At 44.7% G+C, this 10379-nt stretch overlaps 1 protein-coding gene across 1 annotated transcript; it reads right to left on the bottom strand.

The window, feature by feature from the left end:
* Window positions 1-7168: 7168 nt before the first annotated feature.
* Window positions 7169-8631, bottom strand: zgc:112001 (uncharacterized protein LOC550384 homolog). The gene has a single exon (XM_036550525.1). The coding sequence runs from the start codon at window positions 8413-8415 to the stop codon at window positions 7522-7524; it is 894 nt and encodes a 297-aa protein (XP_036406418.1). The 5' UTR covers window positions 8416-8631; the 3' UTR covers window positions 7169-7521.
* Between the last annotated feature and the right edge of the window lie 1748 nt (window positions 8632-10379).

Here is a 10379-nt window from a genome sequence, read left to right as displayed (position 1 = left end):
ACGGAGGTGTCGGCACACGTGTGACCTGCACTTTGATTGACAGGTGCATAAACCAGACAGCGAATAGAGCCAGCCTCCGTGGGGTGATAAACAGCAGTTTGATAGGAGAAGTACTGCATCTCTGAAATCAGCGATGCATGGCCTCAAATCAGAGGTTGTTACTGGGTTTGAGCTCCGGGCCGTGGGGACGTCTGCTGCCACTGCAGTGTAGAATGTGTACAATGCCCGTGACTCATGCAGCAGCCAGTGAGACTGCACGCGAATTCTTTCAGTACTACGCACATAATCATCTATGGAATGTTATATTATGAATAAGCTTGATGGGAATCTTTGGTCAGGGGATTCACATAATGATAACATGATCATTTATGCAGTGAGGTCTGCACTGCAGTAGTTAAGGTAAGTGCAGGTTGCACTCATAAGTCAGGGGTGCAGCAGCAGTTCCTCATTTAGGCTTTACCTGGCAACATTCCAATTATTGAATAAAAAATAACCACTTCATGAATGTCTGTCTGTTTCATCTAATTGTATTGATTTAGTTATTTATTCATTCATTCATTCATTCATTTAGTAAAGCAATTCTCCTGTACCACCCCCACTGGGTGTAAGTGTGTGTGGTTTTTTGGGGGGGAGGGGGGTGTAGATGAGTGAGTGAGGAAGGAAAAATGGGGCCTCAGAGATCACTAGCCTTGGTGAGGTTACACCCATCTGCTGATATCAAAAATGCTACACCAAGCCCTGCCTTGCATCACATTTCTTCATAAACAACTTGAAATTTAAGGGTTCAAACTAGATTTTACTTAGAATGTTGTCCACTGTTTGGCCTGGCATTACTGCACCTCACTGAGGAAACTGAAAGGTCCTTTCTCTGTTCAGTAAATTCCTGATGTCTGGTTTACTTATACTGCATTGAAGTTAACCAAATGGTCTTGTGATAGCACTTAGGCACATTTACTGGTTGTGTGGACATCTAAAATGACAATCTTATCTGAGACTGTGGATCATGCTGACTGATAAAGTCCATTCCTGGTTATCTCACCTGTTTCTTTTACTTCTCTTTATCTTTGCCAACAGTCATGCCTTACATGTTATATGCACATTTTCTGTGATTAATTTAAACAATTTTGTTGTAAATCCTGACTTCCAACAACAGATGACTTTTATGGGTACAATAGCCCATGGCTCCTGATAATGACACGTACACACAGCAGATTTAATCGATTTCCTGGGTATGATGTAAAGGAAAGTAAAGTGGCCCTTAGAATCATTTATTACACATCATTTGTGTAACACAGTTTAGAGTGTATATTTTGCCTAACACCTTTGCCTAAACATGTATGTTTGAGCTTTGTGTTTCTGGCTGATTTCATGAGTGCTGTTGGTTTCTGTAGGGACCAGGTTCATTTCAGGAGATGGGAAATGGTTCTCAGTTCCGTGTTATTTTTGCGGATGCTCACTGACGTGTTTCCCAGGACTTTCCTGAGGAATGAGAAGCAGTAAATTGGGATCTCAGGATCGCAGGTGCCAGTGTTACCCCTGGGGGAGACACAGACATTGCTGTATCTGCTGAGGGGCAGTAGCAGGAGTTGTTTTCAGTGAAAGTGTGAGTGCTGAGGGAGTTTGGTTTACTTTGTGTAGAGGTCCATATCACCAGCATAAATTTCCAGTGACTAAAAACTGCATCTGACCATTGTATGAGATGTCATAAGTTGTACCAGCAAAAGAGTACACCATTTACCAGCTCCGCCTGTGGTCTTCATCCCAGTGAAATACCACCCGATTAGTTGTGGGGCCAGAGATTTCATAGTTTGGTCATGTTCAACAAGACCACCCAAGAGTGAAGACTCGTGAAGCAAAGCTTTTTCTGAATTTCATGATACAGCATACTAGTGGAAAAAGAGCATTGCTGGCCTCTTTGATGGTCCTGGCAAATGCAGCTGCTAGCTAGTAGCTTGCCACCTAGACAAACACCAAGGCTAACTTTAGAACCAGGAACAAAAGAGTCCACTCTTGCCGATGTTCCTCCTGAATAGTTTAGTCTTAAAATAGAACATTCTTCAGACTTAAAAAAGTTTTGCAGTGTGAATAAAATGAAATTGTAGTCATACACCATTCAGAACCATGCAGATGGTTCTGCTAATAATGAGTTATTAAAACTTGCTTATTTCTGATTTGATAAATGACCATATTTGATTCATATTCCGTTGCTTTCAGGCAGACCATTGTCGCAGACTGGCTAGCTACCTGTTTTGGTACAACACAAGTGATCACGTTTCAATAGTTACCTGGACAAGGTACAAACTAGCTGGTAGACTTAAAAGTGCATGAAACCATAGATTGATTTTTTATGGAAAACAAAGCTTACAACATAAGACATTGCTTTAGGGGATAGTGTTTCAGGTGTTAAGGTAAGCATGGAAGAGCTGTCTTCAGATTTTTCTTGAAGATAGTAAGGGACTTGGCAGAATGGATGAAGTGTCGGAGTTCATTCCACCACCGGGGGACAACAGTGGAGAAGGTTGTGGAAAGTGATTTTGTGACACGATGTGATGGCAATATTGTGACACACTAACCCACAGTGTCAGGCATCAGCATTTCATTGTAGTATTGAGGATGAAAGGAAACATCTGAAAAAATGGATGAAGTTTGCTTTGTATTTGTGTTATTCTTTCATAGGTTTGTAATCTAAAGCAATTGTTGTTTGGGACTATTACTTCTTAATACAGATGAACTCGGGTAATAACACTATTTTGAGGTCATTATTTTGGGGTCTCGGCTGAAACACAGACACAATTAACATCTAAAGCCAGCTATTGCGTGATGACTGATAGTCGGTAAATCTGTGTACTTAGGGTGGCATGTGTCTCAGAACCTGCAGGAACTTCCCTAAATGCCTGAGGGGTGAGGGCGAAGAAGGTGACTGCTGTCAGACCTGATCTCCTGGATTACGGTTGTTCCTCTTTTCACAGAAGCTGTTATCAAGAAAGATGGTGGGAAGTCATGATTAAAAAGAAACAGATAAAACAAAGGGGGGGGGGGTTTCACAGTGCAGGGGAAAGCACCACAAGACAATTAAAATGAGCTACTGGAGGAAACAGTTTGCATTACATAAGAAAATGTCTGCTGCATTTTACAAGTATAAGTATGGCATTTCATTTTCTTACAGGACCCCAAAATCATACGAAAATAATATTGTTAAATATTGTTTTTCACTGCTTTCTGCAGTTCCATTCCAAATTTACAAATGAATTTTGTTAGATATGAAATAACTGTGATCCTGTTGTAACACATTTGAAATGTATTGCTACACCTTTATGAATGAGTAGTGGTAAGGATATGCAATGTGAATGTGACATGATTCGCTTTTTACATTCTGACACAAGCACAGAGACACCAGAGAAACAGAGGAAGTGAGTTTTCATCCATTTCCTGCATCTGGCTCTTTTCAGCAAACCTCCTGACTCCTGAGAGTGGTGCATGTGCGCTGAAACATATATTTCATTTACCTTTAACTTAAACATTCATTTTTTAGCCAGCTACAAAAATGGAAATATTTGGCTAGCTATTTTTATATAGTTTTTTTCTTTGTTTCTTTTGTTTTTCTTAATTACATTTGGCACAGCCAAAACAGTGTTTCTGTCTCACTGCTGTCTTTTCCAAGGTTTGTGATGTCTGCCTTTGAAGTGAAGGCACCGTAATGTGGATTACAGTGTTCAGTAATTAGATTGCTTTGTATAAGAGATTTAGAAAAGTTCATGTAAATTTGAGAACTACTTCACAGTGGTTGACAGGACGATGATGCGTGTTAATAATCAGTAATGAAATTGCAGTCCAGCGCTACAAACCATTAGACACAGTAAATTGCCATGTACTGTAAATTGCCAGACGTGGCAATTTATAAGGCTTATAAGGCTGTTCTAAGATTTAAGTCCCAGGGGTCTCTGAGTTACACCAGCACTGGTGTTTAGGCCATGCATACCGAAGGGTTAAATGTTGAGCTGTAGAACTCTGACTCCAGCTCTCTGCTCCAACAGACATCCAGGTGTATGAACTGTACTCAGGCGTCCCTGGATCGGGGAGTCTGTTAACCCTCTGAATAATGGCACAGCGGAAGTCTATGGTCCCTGGTGCAGCTCTCTGCCTTTCTGTGAACATCCTCTCAGCTTGGAGATTTACACCAAACATCCTCACACATCTTCTCATCTCCTAAAGTCACTGTATTGTCTGAAGAGTCTGAGACAGTCTGCACCGCAGACTCCAGCTGCAGACGTCTTCAGCATGGCCCATCTGAAGAACTGAATCTCATGTCATTGGCTATTTCATGGCACTGTCTGTTCCCACAGGTCAACTAACTTGCCCTTATTTAAAACCTCTTCTGGGGCACCGGCGGGTAATGCGGTCAGGATACTGCAATAAGCAAAAAAATAAATCAGAGGAAATTCTAGAATGGCCTGTTTTTCCGTCTGTGTGTTTGTGTGTTAAGTTTCCCCACGTCTCAGAGTGACATTTTAAGTGCTGTGGATGTGCTTGTGTGAGTGTAGTACCTTATAGCGTTACTCATTTGCGTGGACACATGCACCTACTGCCACCTGGTGGAGACAAGGGAGACTTGCCCAGGCATAGCAACATGCACTGAAAATATTCTGCCTGGTTACCCTACCGCAGGTCCCCAGCTAATGCATCTAACTTAGCTTTCATCACTGACTTCTCAATGTGTCCAAATTCTTTTCCACCACTCCACTCCATGTGCAGAATTAAAAGCAAGGACACCTTCTGTACTGAGCATAATATGCTGTTCTTGGTGCAGCACCTTATTTGAAATAACTGGAAAATTTCTAAATGGCCACATGAATGATGTGATGACTTTTGCATAGGTGCACATATAAAAAAACCAACATAACCCATTTGACCTGGACTTATGAATCAAGTTGTTCTGTTGCTATTATGAACCCATGAGGGTATTATTAGTGTTAGTATTATTGCACTACTCTCATTGGTACAGACAGAATTAGACAGAACAAATGAACCGGTTATGCTCAAGTGGGTAGTGATGCATTGAGGCTGCTGTCAGTATTAGAGCAGACCTGGTCTCCAGCTCTTCATACATGAATAAACCAATAAAGCTACTTCTTCAGGGAAGATAGGGGAGGTGGTGTGTAATTCTCAGTTCTTGGAGAACGGTAGTATTTTGCTGCCTCTTAAGATCACAGCCTTCAGAAGATACTGTACTTCCATTTGTTGACTCTAGTACAGGGCATTACCTGCATAAGCAAGCTCAAAGAATCGGATTGGGTATGTGTAATATTGGTGCCATGCATCAAAAAAAGTGGTATCCAAAGGGGAAACCATTCTGCTCTCCCACCAATAGGGGGCAGCAGCATGTACGCACCACGGTCAGCCTCAGACTGATGACAGTCTTGGGTACTGCTGGTACAGGTGTTTCCTATGTGCATGGATGCTATTTGATCAATCTAATGTAGGAATTGTCCACATTGTTTTAACCTAAAATCAATAAAGAGAAAATGTTGTAAAAACCATTGTGGTGCATTAAATTCTGCCCACTTCCAAAACTAGAGCATGTTTTATCCATGACATCAAGGTAAACGAGCTCGCTCGGCTCATAGCTGTAGGACGATCATCTCAAGGCAATGACTGAGGCCCTGCTTTGTGTCATAAAAATTCATAGTATTGGCTAGCCAGCAAACATTTCAGAGGAAAAATGTATTTGGTAAGCAAGTCAATGCGTCAGATTCCTCGTGGAAAGAGTTTCTCTTTCTAACGACTGATGCTGATGGAAGGTTAATGATTTATCCCCAAGTAAAAAGTCCTTGAATGTTTCTGTTAGGTGCGTGAAAAGATAAGTGTTTGCATCAGTGTTGTGTATGTCTGCTTCAACCTTATCACAGACACAGTACATTATCACAGCATGTGATTGATCCAGTCAAAGTGTGCTGATATCTACTGACTGTTTCATTGTGTCCTTGGTGGTGACCTGTTTCAAGAGTGAAGCTGGAGCCTCTGAGTCTCAATCTCTTCAATGTCCTGCTTCAGTGGCGAGGGTCATATGTCTTTCTGTGTGATTTTTGAATCTGTTCTGGGTATTTTAGGAGACGGTGTGTCTGCCTCTGAGGAGTGAGGAAGCACGGGGGTGGGGGTTGTTGCGGGGCGTCGCCCGCGCATGCTTTTGGGGTGCTGAGTGGGGGAGGAGATTTACTCTAGGAGTGAGAGGACTATAACAAAAAGACAGATGGAGATCAGAGACAAGTGGAACTTAAAGGCAGGACTCGGAGTGGAGAGACATTTGATAAGGGGACAGAGGGCAGATTTGACCAGAGAGCCTTTCTCATTGGATCGTCTCTGCCAGAGTTTGGGTGGAAACTAAGCAAAGGTCAGCGGAGGAGGGAGGCACCCCCAACCTGCTGTGATTACCTGTTTCAGGGGATCAGCTGTCCTGCAAAAACCAGGACCAAGGCTGGCCACCCTGGGGCCAAAGAAGGGCCAAACAAAGTTAAACCATCACCAACGGCTACTTCTGCCTGATAACAACAGCTGTGACCAGGACATGTATAGCTGTGGGGTGAGTATCGGGGTTGGAACTGTACCATGTGACCAGATAGGCCCTGCAACACAAACACAACAGACCTCAGTAATGCAGGTACACTACACATTTCAATATGCAGGATCTCAGCTGTACACTACACATTTCAATATGCAGGATCTCACATTTCAATATGCAGGATCTCAGCCGTACACTACACATTTCAATATGCAGGATGTCACATTTCAATATGCAGGTTCTCAGCCGTACACTACACATTTCAATATGCAGGATCTCACATTTCAATATGCAGGATCTCAGTTTATTCATATTCAAAAAAATGAAAGAAACTGCACATGCTTTAGCATTAACAAATGCCTATGGTGTCCCAACCACCACAAGCTACCAGAGAGATGCAGTTAATACCATGAGACAACTTTCCAGAGGTTATGCTGCTGTCTGGATATTATTATTATTATTATTTAAAATTGGTCCAGGATGAATTAAAATCCATATGCCATGATGGAACTCATCAAGAGGAAGAAATACCAAAATAAACAAACTGTAAAATCTTACATTGCATATATAAAGGTCATATTCCATGCTGCCAAAAATAATTCCTGTCTGTATTTGATCTTAAAATATATAAGTACATATTTAAATATAAAACGTTTCTATGCTGTAATTAGATAACTGGCTTTACAAAATAAAAGATTCCTGCATAAAAGAAAACTTGTTATACATTCTAATACTTCATAATCGGTCTCCAGACACTGTTGTACAATATTGCTTTTCTCTCTCTTTGATGACGCGACTTACTTTTTTCAAGAGGATTAGCATTCTCTCTTTACAATCACTATAAACGTACAGTATATATAACGTGCTTCACAGACGAGCCCACACCATGCAAGAACAGTCAATAAATAGATAAATTCATCAGTAATTCATAAATTATTTAAAAACTCGTAAAATGTTAAAATACTCTAGAGCACCTGTAGCCGTCCCTGCGGCTTGCAGGACACGGGGAGCGGCTTTAGCGAGGTCGGAATTGGGAGTTCATGCAGGCATTTCAGAAACTGCTCCGGAGGCAGCATGAGAAGAATTTTTTGCATAGCTATGAGAAACAGTGGAGCCGGTTTCTTCCCGACGAGGTGGTTGAATTTGTCTTCTCCGAGAACCTTTGACCAACACACGGGGTCTTTCTGGAGGGATCCCTTCATTTTGAAGCGTATCTCGGGCATGAAGAGCAGCAGATTGTCCAAGCACAGTTTTTTCGCTCCCACGTTGACCTTGGAATCCCAAAGCTGCTCCAAAATGACGTCCAGCGGCGTCATGCCATTGTTGTCCTCGGCCTGGGGCGAGGCGCCGTTGCCCAGCAACAGAATGACTGCCTCCGAGCGCAGAAGCTCGCAGGCCAGATGCAGCGGGGTTCTGCCGTCCTCCATATGAAAACAGCCTCCGCGGTTCAGATATGACCGGAGAGCGGGCAGCCGGTGGGCCACCTGCAGAATCAGACTCAGTATGTCCCTTCTGTCGTATCTGACAGCCATCGCCAGGTGCGGCGCCGAGGACGCGCAGCAACAGAAGCGCTCACCTGGCATGTCCAGCGCCTCCTCCGAATAGTGACTCAGCAGGTACTGCGCGTACGGCTGGTGGTCGTGCACTATGGCGTACAGCAGGGCTTCGGATGGTGTGTACGTTCTCTGATTGGTGTTCTCTTCCCAATAGAACGTTTCCATGGTCCGCATGTCTTCCAGCATCCACACGGGCTTGTGATCCCGCACCGCCTGGTAAAAGAGAAAAGACAGAAATGTCCGCTGTCTGCCCTTGTCCTCCGCCTGAAATTTGCCTGGTTTGTTTGCGCCGCCCGTAGACATGATGCAGGGAATGTGAAATGTCCTGGTCCAGTTTGTTCGTGGGACGGACGGGACCAGCAAATTCCCAGTTTCATTCGTGACCCAAAGGCATTCGGACACCGTTCATACTGTATATGCCGTCCTGCGCAGAGCTGTCTTCTCCACCAGCCCGACACTTACGCGCTCCATTCAGGTTCACATGCGCCCGCACACGTACATGCACACGCTACACGGAAAAGCGCATCGCACAGCGTCTCTCTGCAGTGCGGTCCCACTACGCAGGCGCTGCAGCCAAATATTTAACACTTTGCGTGCCGCACGGATGTAGTTGCCTCACAGTTGGCCGGACTCTTCCCGAGCGACTGACATGATGTTACCATGACAACTCGAATTCAGAAGGATTTCGGACTCCCTTTTAACATCCATTCATTCCTGCATACGTAAAGAAGGAGGAACATGAACTTGGTGTTCAGGGCTTGGTGTTCAGAAGCTAATTCAATACAGCACAGTACGTTATTTAGAAAACAAGCAAAAGCAATCATGATCAGGATGCCAGTTATTGAATTAACATCAGCTCAGTAAATTCTGTTTGATCTTAATGGCCACAGAGGAACAGGACGTTACTCTGACGCTGAGGCAATATACATACGCTACGTCTGCAAACACTGGATCTGTCAGCCCACTCACGTCTCACACATCAGCAACCCGAGCCTGTCCCTGTTCTGGGATCGGTGTCTCAGCTCCGTGCAGTGGGCTGGGATCTTTAAAGCCGCTCAGACGGAGTTCTGGGATCAGCTCGGTGGACTGAGATCAGTTCGAGCTGCGGATGAATAATTGAAAGCAGAGGCTCGGATTCTGTAATGAAACGCATGTGAGGAGCAGACACAGCCGGAACCGGAGCCGGAGAACACCCCCCCCCCCCCCCGAGCGCCAGTCAGCTGATGCCTTCACAGCTGAACATTGAGAATTTTTGTTTTGCACTTATTAAATAACCTTGCAACTAAACTGGGCCGGGATAAACATGATTAACCTGTTTACAGCGTCCATTTATTTTCTCAAAGACAAGACACTATTTCTCCCCACGCACGTCTTCCACTGGACATCTCCAAAATACAAAACACGCTCGCTATCAGTTTCCTTTAATTAGGCTGAGAAAATGGATAACTGCCCCTGAAGGGAGGCAATTAGCCTGTTCAGTCCCCACTGATGTCTGCGCTCATCAACATGCAATTCAAACTGAGCCCACTGGATGGCGATGTAGTCAAAGAAATCACAGCCAAAAAGGAGGTTCCTAATGAAAGCGGCAGATAGAATATAGTGTTCAGTTGTATGCTCACTGACAAAGACAATCCTTCATGTTGTCTTCAGGAAAAATTGGAGAAATATATGCACATGAATACATGAGGACAGATATTAAAATATATGGTACATATTCTTCAATGCTTTATATAGTTGTCACTTTCTCATAAGAAGGCTGAAAACGAGACTGACTCTAGCAATGCAATGCATGTGTCCGTTGTGACTTTGTGTCGTGTTGTTATGGTGACATGTGGATAGCGGACGGCTTGAGCGTGTCGTTGGGGTGCGGAACACGTTGCATGTCTGTGCTGCAAGGGTCTGTATGCAGCAACACACCTGGCCAGCGGTCAGTCAGGCTGCGTGTCCGCATGATGCACCTGGCCGGCGGTCAGTCAGGCTGCGTGTCGGCACGAGGCACCTGGCCGGCGGTCAGTCAGGCTGCGTGTCCGCACGAGGCACCTGGCCGGCGGTCAGTCAGGCTGCGTGTCCGCACGATGCACCTGGCCGGCGGTCAGTCAGGCTGCGTGTCCGCACGAGGCACCTGGCCGGCGGTCAGTCAGGCTGCGTGTCCGCACGAGGCACCTGGCCGGCGGTCAGTCAGGCTGCGTGTCGGCACGAGGCACCTGGCCGGCGGTCAGTCAGGCTGCGTGTCGGCACGATGCACCTGGCCGGCGGTCAGTCAGGCT

Source organism: Megalops cyprinoides, chromosome 17 (genome assembly GCF_013368585.1).
Source record: "Megalops cyprinoides isolate fMegCyp1 chromosome 17, fMegCyp1.pri, whole genome shotgun sequence".
NCBI lineage: Eukaryota > Metazoa > Chordata > Actinopteri > Elopiformes > Megalopidae > Megalops > Megalops cyprinoides.
Note: the sequence above shows the minus strand (reverse complement) of the source record. Positions and strands in the feature narration are given on the sequence as shown.